Consider the following 16,715-nt stretch of genomic DNA (forward strand, 5'->3'; position numbering starts at 1 on the left):
TTACTAGTGTAGCATGTAGGTTAACGTAACGTTAAATCAATGAGCCTCCACACAATCAGTCAGTGCGGGAAGGTGATCATTGCACCCAAGATTGAGCTACAACTGGCTAGGCAGTTGGTAGCCTAAATCCTGGCTGATGTTACTGCTGTTCCTAATACCATTGACATACATTAGCCTACTATAACCACACAGTGTGTGTGTGTGTGTTGGGCGATTGTGTACAAGCCAACATTTCCGAATTGCTCCCCATAGCGATCCTCGATAGTCGATCACTATTGGGGAGGGTGTCTTTCTCATAGCTACCCATGTATTTCCATGGAAATATAACGTTTATTTGGAAAGTAATAAATATATAGATATTTTTAAAAGCATTCATGATTTGCGTAAATGTAATATACTATTACTCTTGTTAAAGATATGAAATGGTATTACATTTGGTAAAGAGCACATTATGACTTGTTTAGGACTCAAAACTCAAAGTTTAGGACTTGATACTTGACAATCTTGACTTGAGACTTGACTTGGACTTGCCTGTCTTGACTTGTAACTTGACTTGGGACTTGAGTGCTAAGACTTGAGACTTACTTGTGACTTGTAAAACAATGACTTGGTCCCACCTCTGGTATTGACAAGTTGGTTAGTACAATGACACAAGTGTATGACACAAGTAATGACACAAGTAATTTTTCCAACAAATGTTTACAGACAGATTATTTCACTTATTCACTGTATCACAATTCCAGTGGGTCAGAAGTTTACATACACTAAGTTGACGGTGCCTTTAAACAGCTTGGAAAAATCCAGAAAATGATGTCATGACTTTAGAAGCTAATGATAGGCTAATTGACATAATTTGAGTCCATTGGAGGTGTATCTGTGGATGTATTTCAAGGCCTACCTTCAAACTCAGTGCCTCTTTGCTTGACATCATGGGAAAATCTAAATAAAAGAGCAAAGACCTCAGAAAACAAATGTGGACCTCCACTAGTCTGGTTCATCCTTGGGAGCAATTTTCAAACGCCTGAAGGTACCACGTTCATCTGTACAAACAATAGTACGCAAGTATAAACACCATGGGACCATGCAGCCATCATACCGCTCAGGAAGGAGACTTATTCTGTCTCCTAGAGATGAACGTACTTTGGTGCATATCAATTCCAGAACAACAGCAAAGGACCTTGTGAAGATGCTGGAGAAAACGGGTACAAAAGTATCTATATCCAGAGTAAAACGAGTCTTATATCAACATAACCTGAAAGGCCACTCAGCAAGGAAGAAGCCACTGCTCCAAAACCGCCATAAAAAAGCCATAAAACGGTTTGCAACTGCACATAGGGACAAAGATCGTACTTTCTGGAGAAATGTCCTCTGGTCTGATGAAACAAAAATAGAACTGTTTGGCCATAATGACCATTGTTGTGTTTGGAGGATAAAGGGGGATGTTTGCAAGCCGAAGAACACCATCCCAACCGTGAAGCACGGGGTGGCAGCATCATGTTGTGGGGTGTTTTGCTGCGGGAGGGACTGATGCATTTCACAAAATAGATGACATGAGGCAGGAAAATTATGTGGATATATTGAAGCAACATCTCAAGACATCAGTCAGGAAGTTAAAGGTTGGTCACAAATGGGTCTTCCAAATGGACAATGACCCCAAGCATGCTTCCAAAGTTGTGGCAAAAAGGCTTAAGGACAACAAAGTCAAGGTATTTGAGTGGCCATCACAAAGCCCTGACCTCAATCCTAGAGAAAATATGTGGGCAGAACTGAAAAAGCATGATATATTATACTATACTATAGTATAAGGAAGGCAGCAGGCGCTGCCTTATATTATACTGACATTTCACCTTCTTAAAATAAAGTGGTGATCTTAACTGACCTAAGACAGGTATTTTTTTACTAGGTTTAAATGACAGGAATTGTGAAAAACTGATTTTAAATGTATTTAGCTAGTTGTATGTAAACTTCAGACTTCAACTGTATATGTGAGCTGCTCCACGTTCTTAACGTGGGCAGTAGCCATAGCCGCCGGGAAGATGTTTGGGGGTGCTGGGATTTTTTGTTGTTGTTGCCCACTTTTGTGAAGAAAAACATACATTTTTTTCCCCTTTTTTTCAGGGGTTGCTGCAGCACCCTCAGCACCCCTGCTTCCCACAGCTATGGTGGTAGCTGTTATTACACACATGCTGGTAGACCAAACATTTAATATTCTGTTTGATGTGCATGTTGCGAAGTGCATGTGTGTGTTTGTCAATCCACAGGTGGTTGTTCCTGTGTTTTCCTTCTCCTATAAATACGTGTCTGCACAGGCTGTCTGTCAGCTGAGAGGTGGCTAGCTACTGTGAATAAACACTTACCCAGTGCGGGCTGGGTAGCTCCCTCCCTCTCCTGGTGGGGGAGCACTCTCCTCGGGCAGCAGACCCAGGTTTTTTTTTCCAGGACCAACCTGATGGGGTTGTCCATGTGGCCCATGCCCCAGAGGGTGGTGGGCAGATCCAGGCACATCAGGTTCGTGGCCACGGGGTCCTGTCCTGAGGTGGGGAATGTCAATCCCCCCAGTTTCAGGATGGACTCCTACCCCCATCCCCTGGGTACCCAAGCCTTCTTTCTCCAGAGGCAGGCCTGGGTCCTCTTCCTCCACCTCTGGATCTCTGGCCCTGACCTCACAATGAGCTGTCACCAACAGCCCCAGCACCAGCAGCATCAGTTCCCCCACAGTTGTCATATCTGCTACGCTGCCTGGTCCTGATCTATCCACACTAGCTAGCTGCCAAAAGTGTCTGAGACCTCTTCGGGACTGCTATTTGTTTTTAAAGAGTTACGTTTTGGAAATACCCCGCCCCCATGTTCAAAAGTCACCCTCCTCCTCCTCAGGCTATGAGTCCCCTCCCACTGTTCCCCTCACTCACACACACATGCACTCACACCCCAGCCACCCAAAGCCCTTTTCAAAGCCCTCTAACAATCCTCGGAAATGAGCCTCCTACCGACCCATCCCCTCCCTCCCTCAGGCCCGCAGGCTGGAGATGCCGTTAGGACCCCCCCCCCCCCACCCCCTCCACCACCTTCACCACACACACTCACGCGCACATACACACACATACTCCAGCCGGGCCGGTGAGGAAGCGGCCCATTTCTTATGTTCTTATCACCTCACCTCTGTCTCTCTTCCTCTGACTGGCGGAGTGCAGGAAAGGGATGTTAGGGTGGAGAGAGAGCGGGAGATTGGATGGCTTTTAAAGGGGTGTAAAGGGTTGTTGACCAGAGGATAGAGGGAATCAGTCAAATGGATCTGCATAGGAGAGACTTTTCCCTCTAGTTATCTCTGTCTCTATGCATCAGAATCACACACAGACCCCCACACTGACCCATATGAGTAATCCGTTTTTAAATAGATAGTGGGAAGATGAATGATGTTATGACTAGGGTTGCAACATTCCGGGAACTTTCAATAAATTCCCTGGTTGGAGGATTCCAAATTTACTGCTAATTCCCTCCTGATTCTGGGATTCCTCCAACCGGGGGGTTGAATTAAACCAAAGAATTTATTGAAAGTTCCCAGAATTTTGAAACCCTAGTTATGACTATACATTGTTGTTTAGGTCACAGATGAGTGAGTGTTGTGAGTTGAAACTGTATTGTTTTTCGGTTTATCATACATCTGCTGCCACGGCGATGGATGTTCCAATATTTGAGTGATGTAACTCCCATGTTAAGTTTCAAGTTTTTAATGTCAGGTGCAAAAGTACAGTGAAATGCCTTTCTTTCAAGCTCTAAACCCAACAATGCAGTAATCAATAACAATGTAATACTATAAATAGCATAAGGTAGAACAAAAACACACAAGAAATAAAAATAAGAAATAAGAAAGTATGCTATATACAGGGACAGTCAGTTCCAGTACCATATATACAATGTGCACATTTAACTAGGCAAGTCAGTTAAGAACAAATTCTTATTTACAATGACAACCTACCCCGGCCAAACCCTAACCCGCATGACGCTGGGCCAATTGTGCGCCACCCTATGGGACTCCCAATCACGGCCGGTTGTGATACAGCCTGGAATCAAACCAGGATATGTAGTGACACCTCTAGCATTGAGATACAGTGCCTTAGACCGCTGCACACCTCGAGAGCCACTGGAGTGATAGAAGTCGATATGTATAGGGGTAAGGTGACTAGGCGTCAGGATATATGATAAAAAGAGTAGCAACAGCGTATATGATGATTGTATGTGGGTGGGGGTGTGTGTGTGTGTGTAGAGTCTCGTGATGTGCATAGAGACATTGCAAAAAATAAAATACAACGGTCAACTCGGATAGTCCGTGTAGGCATTTTGTTATCTACAGTGGGGCAAAAAAGTATTTAGTCAGCCACCAATTGTGCAAGTTCTCCCACTTAAAAAGATGAGAGAAGCCTGTAATTTTCATCATAGGTACACTTCAACTATAAAAAAATCCAGAAAATCACATTGTAGGATTTTTAGTTAGCTATTTAGTGGTCTTCTGGCTTGGGGATACAAGCTGTGATCAGGCCCACCGCCGTCGTGTCATCAGCAATCCGCTGTTGGATTCGTGGGTGGCCACGCAGTCTTGGGTGAACAGGGAGTACAGGAGGGAACTAAGCACACAGCCCTGTGGGCCAGCGTGGCAGGATCCAGGGTCCAGTTGCAGAGGGAGGTGTTCAGTCCCAGGGTCCTAAGCTTGTTTGACGAGCTTGGAGGGGACAATGGTGTTGAACGCTGAGCTGTAGTCAATGAACAGCATTCTCAGATAGGTATTAAGTATCTCATCTCGGTGGGCGAGGGCAGTGTGGAGAGGACTTGACATTGCGTCATCTATGGCTCTGTTGGGGCGGTATGCAAATTGGGGTGGGTCCAGGGTGTCCGGGATGATGGAGTTTCATGCCACAACTCACAGCTCTTCGTGATTACAGACGTGAGTGCTACAGGCCGGTAGTCATTGTGGCATGAAGCCTTAAGAGTTCTTGTTAACAGGAACGATGGTGGTCATCTTAAAACACGTGGGGATTACGGATTAAGGTGAGGCTTAAATATGAATATGCCTGCCAGATGTCCCGAGAACGCGCCCTGGAATACCGTCGGGCACCACAGCCTTGCGGGCTGTTGACCTGATTAAAGACCTTACTCCCGACGACCTCGGAGAGGTGACGGTGTCAGTGTCCCACTAACTTTAAGAGTTGACATTGGAATGTGTGCTGCTGCTGTTACTATCTTTCCCGGTGTTTGGGACAGACTTGTTCGCCATAGTAGGATTTACGGTGCTCCTTAAGGTGCTTAACGTGGATAGCCCTGTAACTCTTTAGTAGAAGCAGGACCTGAAATCCCACCCTTATGTATGAGGAGAGACAGACCTCTGTAGCCCATTAAACAGTACAGCGCAGCACAATACAGTAAGACGCTTCGACACTGTAAGCTATTCTGCACTAGGCTCTTACTGAAAAGAAAGGAAACATTTTTCTTCTTCCCCATAGCAACATCGTTTTACTGTCCTTGTCTGCATCCAGGTGGAGCTCTAGTAGTGGGGCCCCTCCCTGCCGGGTGTCCATGTGATCAAAGACTTAATTTGGTGTTCTTGGCTGCAGCCAAGGAGCTAGGGACCACAGGGTAAATTATGAGCTGAGAGAGAAATGAAGACAGAGTGAGTGTTCACTGTATCATCAGCAGGTGGCACTAGTTTTACACGCAGAGAGCTGACGGGGCCTTGTTTTGCCAAACTCCCTGGGGGGAGAGGTGACAGCCGCTTTGGCTATCTGGGGCTGGGGATCAACAGGCCACCAACAGAGAGGTCGCCCAGACGGGACAGGCCAGGAGGGAGAGCTCTGGTCATTACTGATCTCTGTGTTATTATGTTTTTAGAGCTGTATAACTGTATATGCAGTACTGTCGTGTATAGTGTCCTGTCCATCAACAGTGGTTGTAATGTTACATGGGTTTCCAATGGTAGATCTGAAAAAGGGATATTGGACAGCAACCATCCTTTGGTTTAGTTTCCATGACAGTGTTTTCAAATGCTAACATTTTAGAATTTTTGGCACAAATCCGATGCAATTCATGGTACCTATTGTAGCATTTTTCGCACGTTATTTCCAAATCCTTATAAAATATCTAAAATTGATTGTGTAGCTCAACAAATTCATTTAAAGATGATTTGGCTAATATCGGTACAATGACGTACATGGTATTGTTAGCATTAGCATTTGGAAACAGTGCCAGGGAAACTTAACCAAAGTGTGGATTGCTGCCATACCTTGCCCCCAACTACTTACAGGGAAAGGAAACCAATGTGTAATTTAGATGAAGTATCCCTTTAACCTTTTACTGCAGTGGGCTACATCTGGGTCACACAGAGTATTTCTTGGTCGTCTTAAACAAATCTACTTTGAAACAAATGTATACACCTCACACACATGGCTCTTAAGGATCTGCCCCTTTTTTTAAATAATCGCCCAAAATGACATACCCAAATCTAACTGCTTGTAGCTCAGGCCCAGAAGCAAGAATATGCATATTCTTGGTACCATTTGAAAAGAAACACTTTGAATTTTGTGGAAATGTGAAAGGAATGTAGGCGAATATAACACTAGATCTGGTAAAAGATAATACAAAGACAAAAACAACCCTTCTATTGTATTTTTTTTGTGCATCATCTTTGAAATGCAAGAGAAAGGCCAAAATGTATTATTCCAGCTCAGGTGCTGTTTAGATTCTGGTCACTTGATGGCAGCAGTGTATGTGCAAAGTTTTAGACTGATCAAACGAAACATTGCATTTCTGTTCAAGAATTTTTATGAAGACTGCCCAAATGTGCCTAATTTGTTTATTAATAACTTTTCATGTTCAAAATTGTGCACTCTCCTCAAACAATGGTACTCCTCAAACAATGGAATGGTATTCTTTCACCTAGGTCTAAACGATCTGAGAAGTGTCCTAATGTCTGTTAATGTGTGCTTGTGTTTGTGGTAGATGCAGCTGTATTGAGACATATGCGAGATCCAGCAGCCCCTGTGCTGTGTCACTCTAACAAGCCACTCAAACACATTTCATTTCCTGGAACCAATAAGACAAACTGATCTCTAGAAAGAGTTCCCCGGGGTTGCAAGAAAATGATCCTCGCCCTATTCCCAGTTCCACCAAATTCCTGCATTCAGAGCAGTGATACATAAAGGCCCAAATAGTGGGCCTGCTGCCAGCTAGTTCCAGACAGACCCACCATGCCAAGGCTGCAGCCACCACACCCTGCAGACCAGCGCATCGCTGCAGTCCCTCCCATCATGCACCTGTGTATAGTCGTACAGCAGCAGCAAAACAGGGCTACAGCAGGGCGAGGAAGGCAGACAAGGCCATAAAATGTTTTACGTGAGACGCAACAGATATTACTTCAGAGCAGCCAGCCATGACACCAGCACGGTTTGCTAGTGGTGTCACACTGCGCCACGCAGCAACATGGACAGTGACATTGATATGCATTTGGAAAATGCCTATTATTTAACACTCCCTGAGAAACTATAATCTAATATAGGCTACCCTCAAACTTCTCTTGTGAGATTTCTTTGAACCATTTGTTTTACTTGTCTTTTTCTATGAAATTATTTTCCATAAAATACTGAACTAACACTGCAGTTCTAATCGAAAACTGCTCATGTGCATAATTGGACAGTTCTTTTTAGAGGGCTTTCATGTATTTAGATTATAATGGTCCAGTACCTCACATGGCCTCATCATCCAAACAGCGAAGGCACCAAGAGGATGTTTTTCTCTAATTCATGTGGGGCCCAGAAATCTCACCATCAGTATGGGTGGGCTATGTGTGGAACAAAAGGAAGCCTGTTACAAAGAATCAAAGTTGGACATTTAGCTTGTCTCCAGCTATGTTAGAAAACCTTGGGGTATTTCAAGCATCTCCTGTACCGGGTTAGTGATGTTATCCTTTAGGAAGGAGTCACCACAGGAGTCCCAAAGGGGTCGTCCCACATGGGACCCACAATAGAGAAAGCGACCTATTTCCCTTGTCATCATATTTCTCAAGGAAACTAATTTCACTGCATAGTGTACATTCATATATTCCTAAATGCAATATACGTTTAATGAGGTAGTCTGGGTCTCTGTGTGAGTCTAATTGTGTTAATGACTGTATAGGGAATTGTGTACATTTGATGACACATTCCAATGCATTGTAGCCCTTTCCTGCAGTCAAATTACTATGTGGCCTCATGGGTGGAATGTAATTCATATTTTTCATAATTTTATCATTAATAAACATAATTGGAAAAAAAACAGTGTTTTTATGTCAAACAGTTTTGTATTATTTCAGTCTTCTGTGATGTATATGAAGTTTAATATTGGGATGCAAACTCAAAATGTAATACATTTCAACTCTACATCTGACATGATACAGGTGTCTTCTCTTTAAAAGAAATCTTCTTTGGGATCGGTGTCCCTTCCACGGGACGGTTGCGCTAACGTGGGCTGATGCGATTAGCAAGAGGTTGTAAGTAACAAGAACATTTCCCAGGACATAGACATATCTTATATTGGCAGAAAGCTTAAATACTTGTTGATCTAACTGCACTATCACTACAGTGAGAGTGCACTGCATTATTCTCTCCCACTCCCTGAAGTGGAGTCGAAAGTGGAGAATGATATGGGGAGACTTGAGTAATAGCTGTGAAGTGGCTTTAGCTTATTACCAACACAATAATGTAGCTCTATGGATTCCTGGAGTTGAGGTTCAGAGACTATAGTTGGCTCTATTAGTGCTGATATAACATGGGCAAATGGTGAGCGGGTCTGTTTAGGAACCTGGGCAGTCGTGAAGTGGTATGATTAGTCCAAATGGTATTGACATCCTGCTGCCTCAGCTGTTATTATCTGCTGCCAGATCAAAACTTAACTAACATATTTTCATGACTCTTTCATTGATAGCCGTTGTTTTGTTGGACTTCGGGGACTGATACAGTGCCTCTGTCGGTTGGATTGTTGTATCAGTATCCATGTACAGTGAACTTGGGCCGTAACAGTGTGTAGGCCTGCGTAGTTACCCCTGCGTAGTTACCCCTGGGCGAGGACATCAGAATGCTACAACCCACCACTGTGAGTAATTTAGCACCCACCTTCTAATGGGTCCTCCCTCTCCATTTCACGAGGGGGACGTCAGATGCATGGGTCCTATATTGATGCCCTTCCATGTTTTTATTTTGAACCTTTATTTAACCAGGCAAGTCAGTTAAGAACAACTTATAATTTATAATAACAGCCTTGGAACAGTGGGTTAACTGCCTTGTTCAGAGGGCAGAACAACATATGTTTACCTTGTCATCTCAGGGATTCGATCTAGTAACCTTTTGGTTACTGGCCCAATGCTCTAAACACCAGCCTACCTGCCGCCCCATGTGACTGTTTTGTTATTTTTGGTTTTCACAACAACGTGACCCAAAAAATATATTAACCCATGCAACCCAGCCCAACTCCCAAAGACAGACAACAAACGTTCACAGGAGTTTTTAACCACATGATTGAACCCCCAATTTACATCTTGACAATAACACTTTTACACAGCAGATGAATAGACGCAAATGTTTTGTGGCGTATCGTGGAAAAGTAAGAAATAGTTTTGTTGCGTATCATGGAAAAGTAAGGAATAGTTTTTCAGGTTGCACTCCAGCAATCAATCACCTTCAGATTGTTGGAAATAAGCAGTGGTTGTCACACACCAAGATTTGTATTGTAGCTCTATTATTATCTAGGCCCAGTCTAGGCCTCAATCTCACACAAATGATCAAGGAACCTATCATGTGCAACCCGAAATCAGGAACCATGGGCACCCTCTTAGATATCATCCTGACCAACTTGCCCTCTAAATACACCTCTGCTGTCTTCAACCAGGATCTCAGTGATCACTGCCTCATTGCCTTCGTGCGTAATGGGGGGCCAAACGACCACCCCTCATCACTGTCAAATGCTCCCTAAAACGCTTCAGCGATCAGGCCTTTCTAATCGACCTGGCCCGGGTATCCTGGAAGGATATTGACCTCATCCCGTCAGTAGAGGATGCCTGGTTGCTCTTTAAAAGTACCTTCCCCACCATCTTAAATAAGCATGCCCCATTCAAAAAATGTAGAAATAAGAACAGATATAGCCCTTGGTTCACCCCAGACTTGACTGCCCTTGACCAGCATAAAAACATCCTGTGGCGTTCTGCAATACCATCAAATAGCCCCCGCGATATGCAACTTTTCAGGGAAATCAGGAACCAATACACTCAGTCAGTTAGGAAAGCTAAGGCTAGCTTTTCCTAGCACTGAGGCTAGGAAACACTGTCACCACTGATAATCCACGATAATCGAGAATTTCAATAAGCATTTTTCTACGGCTGGCCATGCTTTCCACCTGGCTACCCCAACCCCAGCCAACAGCTCAGCACCCCCTGCAGCAACTTTCCCAAGCCGCTTCTCCTTCACCCAAATTCAGACAGCTGATGTTCTGAAAGAGCTGCAAAATCTGGATCCATACAAATCAGCCGGGCTTGACAATCTGGAACCACTCTTTCAAAAATTATCCACCGAAATTGTTGCCACCCCTATTACTTGCCTGTTCAACCTCTCTTGGTATCGTCTGAGATCCCCAAAGATTGGAAAGCTGTCATCCCCCTCTTCAAAGGGGGGGAACACTCTAGGCCCAAACTGTTATAGACCTATATCCATCCTGCCCTGCCTTTCTAAAATCTTTGAAAGCCAAGTTAACAAACAGATCATCGACCATTTCGAATTCCTCCACTATGCAATCTGGTTTCCGAGCTGGTCATGGGTGCACCTCAGCCACGCTCAAGGTCCTAAACGATATCATAACCGCCATCGATAAAAGACAGTACTGTGCAGTCGTATTCATCGACCTGGCTAAGGCTTTCGACTCTGTCAGTCACCGCATTCTTATCGGCAGACTAAATAGCCTTGGATTCTCAAATGACTGCCTCGCCTGGTTCACCAAACACTTCGCAGATAGAGTTCAGTGTGTCAAATCGGAGGGCCTGTTGTCCGGACCTCTGGTAGTCTCTATTGGGGGTGCCACAGGGTTCAATTCTCGGACTGACTCTTTTCTCTGTATATATCAATGATCTCGCTCTTGCTGCTGGTGATTCTCTGATCCACCTCTACGCAGACGACACCATTCTGTGTACATCTGGCCCTTCTTTGGACACTGTGTTAACAAACCTCCAAACAAGCTTCAATGCCATACAACACTCCTTACATGGCTCTTCAACCGATTGCTTCCCGCACCCTCCCGCCCGACTAGCATCACTACTCTGAACGGTTCCTACTTAGAATATGTGGACAATTACAAATACAGGTTAGACTGTAAACTCTCCTTCAAGACTCACATTAAGCATCTCCAATTGAAAATTAAATCTAGAATCAGCTTCCTATTTCGCAACAAAGCCTCCTTCACTCATGCTGCCAAACATACCCTCGTAAAACTATCCTACCAATCCTTGACTTCGGTGAAAATAGCCTCCAACACTCTACTCAGCAAACTGGATGTAGTCTATCACAGTGCCATCTGTTTTGTCACCAAAGCCCCATATACTACCCACCACTGCGACCTGTATGCTCTCATTGGCTGGCCCTCACTACATATTCGTTGCCAAATCCACTGGCTCCCGGTCATCTATAAGTCTTTGCTAGGTAAAGCCCTGCCTTATCTCAGCTCACTGGTAACCATAGCAACACTCGTAGCACGCGCTCCAGCAGGTATATTTCACTGGTCATCTCCAAAGCCAACACTTCCTTTGGCTGCCTTTCCTTCCAGTTCTCTGCTGCCAATGACTGGAACGAATTGCAAACATCACTGAAGCTGGAGTCTTATATCTCCCTCTGTAACTTTAAGCATCAGCTGTCAGAGCAGCTTACCAATCACTGTGCCTGTACACAGACAATCTGTAAATAGCACACTCAACTACCTCATCCCCATATTGTTATTTATCCTCTTGCTCTTTTGCACCCCAGTATCGCTACTTGCACATCATCATCTGCACATCTATCACTCCATATCATGGCACAAGGCAGGACCCAGATGCAGACACAGGCTCAAAACAAGGAGGACTAGAAAAAGGAGAATAGCAAAGGCAGGAGAACGGGAAAAACTGCTGGTTGACTTACAAGACGAACTGGCACAGAGAGACAGGAAACAAAGGGATGAATACACTGGCACAGAGAGACAGGAAACACAGGGATGAATACACTGGCACAGAGAGATAGGAAACAAAGGGATGAATACACTGGCACAGAAAGACAGGAAACACAGGGATGAATACACTGGCACAGAGAGACAGGAAACACAGGGATGAATACACTGGCACAGAAAGACAGGAAACAAAGGGATGAATACACTGGCACAGAGAGACAGGAAACACAGGGATGAATACACTGGCACAGAGAGACAGGAAACACAGGGATGAATACACTAGCACAGAGAGACAGGAAACAAAGGGATGAATACACTGGCACAGAGAGACAGGAAACACAGGGATGAATACACTGGCACAGAGAGACAAGAAACAAAGGGATGAATACACTGGCACAGAGAGACAGGAAACAAAGGGATGAATACACTGGCACAGAAAGACAGGAAACACAGGGATGAATACACTGGCACAGAGAGACAGGAAACACAGGGATGAATACACTGGCACAGAGAGACAGGAAACACAGGGATGAATACACTGGCACAGAGAGACAGGAAACACAGGGATGAATACACTGGCACAGAGAGACAGGAAACACAGGGATGAATACACTAGCACAGAGAGACAGGAAACAAAGGGATGAATGCACTGGCACAGAGAGACAGGAAACACAGGGATGAATACACTGGCACAGAGAGACAAGAAACAAAGGGATGAATACACTGGCACAGAGAGACAAGAAACAAAGGGATGAATACACTGGCACAGAGAGACAGGAAACAAAGGGATGAATACACTGGCACAGAAAGACAGGAAACACAGGGATGAATACACTGGCACAGAGAGACAGGGAACAAAGGGATGAATACACTGGCACAGAGAGACAGGAAACAAAGGGATGAATACACTGGCACAGAGAGACAGGAAACAAGGGATGAATACACTGGCACAGAGAGACAGGAAACACAGGGATGAATACACTGGCACAGAGAGACAGGAAATACAGGGATAAATACACTGGCACAGAGAGACAGGAAACACAGGGATAAATACACTGGCACAGAGAGACAGGAAACACAGGGATAAATACACTGGGGAAAACAAGTGACGCCTGGAGGGGGTGGAGACAATAACAAGGACATGTGAAACAGATCAGAATGTGACACTCCAGTGTTAATGCTAAATTGTAATTATTTAGCCTCTATGCCTTATTTATTGCCTTACCTCCCTACTCTTCTACATTTACACACACTGTACATAGATTTTTCTATTGTGTTATTGGTTGTACATTTGTTTATGTGTAACTCTATGTTGTTGTTTTTGTCGCACTGCTTTGCTTTATCTTGGCCAGGGCGCAGTTGTAAATGAGAACTTGTTCTCAACTGGCCTACCTGGTTAAATAAAGGTGAAATGATTATTATTAATTTTTAATCTGAGGTTTTACATATAGCAGGCCTACCTTTTGGAATATCATTAGCAGTGTATGATAGTGTAGTGGGTTGGGGACAGTGGTGTAATGTACTTAAGTAAAAATATTTTAAACTTAAGTCGTTTTTTGGGGTATCTGTACTTTGCTTTACTATTTATATTTTTTTTACTACTTTTACTTTTACTTCACTACATTCCTAAAGAAAATAACGTACTTTTGCTCCATACATTTTTGCTGACACCCAAATGTACCTATTACATTTTCAATGCTTAGCAAGACAGGAAAATGGTCCAATTCACACACTTATCAAGAGAACATCCCTGGTCATCTCTACTGCCTCTTATCTGGGGGACTCACTAAACACAAATGCATTGTTTGTAAATTATGTCTGATTGTAGGAGTGTGCCCCTGGCTAAATGTAAATAAAATTTTAAAAATATTGTACCATCTGGTTTGCTTAATATAAGAAACTTGGAATTATTTGTACTTTTACTTCTGATACTTCAGTATATTTACGACCAAATACTTTTAGACTTTTACTCAAGTAGAATTTTACTGGGTGACTTTTTCTGGTACTTGAGTAACTTTCTATTAAGTTATCTACACTTTTACTCAAGTATGACAATTAGGTACTTTTTCCAACACTGCTTAGGGCTCTCTTCAATCCATATAGCGGAAGTTCAGCATTACAGTTTGATTGAAATTTAAAGGCAACTTTCCTGTGTTTGTGGAGACTGCAATCACGGTAAATGCTGCCTACGTCAGCTTATTCAGAAATTACCTTTAAATTTACGCTTCCGCGATATAGATTGACCAGGACAATCTCCTCAATCAGGCCCTCGTAATCAACAGAGTATACTGATTAATACGTCAATATACTCAAAACAGCCCTCTGGCCCTCATTTTCTAAAGAATCCACTTGACCAATGACAGGTCACTTAGGTTGCAAGTGCTACATAGTTCAAATGTCTTCAATTGTATTGAGTTTTCAGTGCGACTTGCTGACCCATTTTGGCACAAATATTCTGGGAACATTTTGTTTCTTCTCCAAGCAAATTGGGTGAAGAAAGAATACAAAACAAAAGCTGACTGATCTTGGTTCTAGTATACTGTCTCATGACCAGGCTTGACTGGACTGGGAACATGCTGGGTGTTCTCAACGCAGGGGTGCTGTACTGTATCTGAAATGCTCCACTGAATATGAGCTACATAAAAGGCTTAGACCACAGGGCGGGGAGAACTGGATCCTGATGAAGGACTTGCAATCATGGTATGTCTGCTTGATCGCCAGCTCCTCTCAGCCTGTGGTGGATGTGGAGATTGTGGCCATCCATCACTCTCCTTCTCCTGTCTTGGTCAATAGGCCTTGGCTCCTGTGGCCACTCCCAGCTGGTGAGAGAGATGGGAGGGGGTAAAGAGAGGGATATTTCACAGCAACACACCGCAGAGAGCCTCATGATCTGTATTGGTCACTGCTCCTCTGACCTCATGTAGGGTGGGCGATCTGCTATCCAGAGACCCATAGGGGCCCATGTCACTATACATTTTCTCATTGTTATGCGAGAAATTAGCTCCTCTAAAAATAGCCCTGCGCTGGCCCTTAGCCAATCCGAGGAGAGATGGAGGCTGCATGAAGGAGAGAAAGAGGTAGCTGGCTGGAGGAGGCTGGTCGGGTATTGGGGCTGACTGCTAGAGGTTATTCGCTGAGTCACCCTGTTTTCTGCCCAGGAGTCAGGACACGAGGGGAGGGAGACAGCTGCAAAACCGGGACTATGCAAGGCATCTGGCCAACAAACCCAGGGTGAAACGTCAGCTTTATTCAGCCTGTTCGGGTTTAAATGGACGACTGCAGTGGAGCCGAAGAGACAACAAACTGATTTACAACAGCACTGATAATGGTGCAAAATGATCCAATTATCACTCTCCATTTGCAGCTCTTTATTCACTTTTCAATTGGCCATTTCTTCTGATCACAAAGATCAACCTTCCCCTGAATAAAAAGATCCAAAGATATTTTCTCAAACTCAAAGTTCTTTCCATTGATATTAGTGGATACTTATTTTCGATGTTATCATTTTTACTTTTAACTTTAAATAACATGTTGGTCAAATGTGGTTAGGGGATAATGTCTGGCACGCCTTCTGTACCAACACTGTATATCAAAGGCCAGAGCTGTAGTAGGCAATACAGTAAAACCCATCATCACAGTGGAAGGCAATCCTCTGGTTGTCATTAATAGACAAGATCATTGGTTGTCTGAATGTGTCCATAGAACCAATTCATTACTCCTGAGGATGGTGCCTCTTTACCCTCTAATGGACACCCACACCCCTGGGACTAGAACCCTGGGTCTCCGATTCCCTCTTATCCCAATAACCCCGAACCTAGCCGACTTCAAGTCCCCAATCTCCCATACACCTTACCTCAACATCTCTCAGCAATGTCTGTCTCAGCCCCTCCTTTCCCCCTTAATTCTCTTTCTCATTCAATGTCTGTTTCATTCGTACATTCACGTCACAGGCATAGTACAGACAATCAGACATGAATCAGCTTCAACGGTAACACCACTGCAGAAAATATCCCCATCCTACTTCCTTGCTGACACAGAGGGGAGTGTCACGGAACTCTGTTTGTTGCTTGATAACGTTGAGTTGAGATGAGTCATGATGACCCTCAACCCCGTCCTGAATGTTACAGGTAAAGGCCTAACTCTGGGTCCCTGAGCCAGGCTTCTTGGGTACACACGCAAACATGTTTACACATTTTTCCTTAAGCACTACTTTAACACACCATATTCAAATTCCTTACATGACCTTCTTATCTAACAGCTGCACATACACATAATGTGCAACGCATAGTTCTTCTTCCTGCCGTGACCTATCACCCCACCCTGTCTGCCGTCCGTGAAGATGGCGCTGACGGAGATGGCAGCATCATGACTAGCTTTTAGGAAACTATGCAGTATTTTGTTTGTTTATGTGCTATTTCTTTACGTTATTAGCTCAGGAATTGTTTTGTGTCATTACACACAGCCGGGAAGAACTATTGGATATTAGAGCGGCAGTAACTCACCAGAACTTCCAG

General features: G+C 44.0%; 1 protein-coding gene across 1 annotated transcript in view; it reads right to left on the minus strand.

The window, feature by feature from the left end:
- LOC115113286 (multimerin-2-like) overlaps positions 1–2,791 on the minus strand; it is a 31,044-nt gene extending 28,253 nt beyond the window's left edge. The window contains exon 1 of the mRNA XM_029640796.2: positions 2,358–2,791. Coding sequence (XP_029496656.2) covers positions 2,358–2,725 — 368 coding nt within the window. The 5' untranslated portion in view covers positions 2,726–2,791. The remainder of the gene's footprint in view (positions 1–2,357) is intronic.
- Positions 2,792–16,715: the final 13,924 nt, after the last annotated feature.

The sequence above is a fragment of the Oncorhynchus nerka genome, linkage group LG28, assembly GCF_034236695.1.
Source record: "Oncorhynchus nerka isolate Pitt River linkage group LG28, Oner_Uvic_2.0, whole genome shotgun sequence".
NCBI classification, from domain to species: domain Eukaryota; kingdom Metazoa; phylum Chordata; class Actinopteri; order Salmoniformes; family Salmonidae; genus Oncorhynchus; species Oncorhynchus nerka.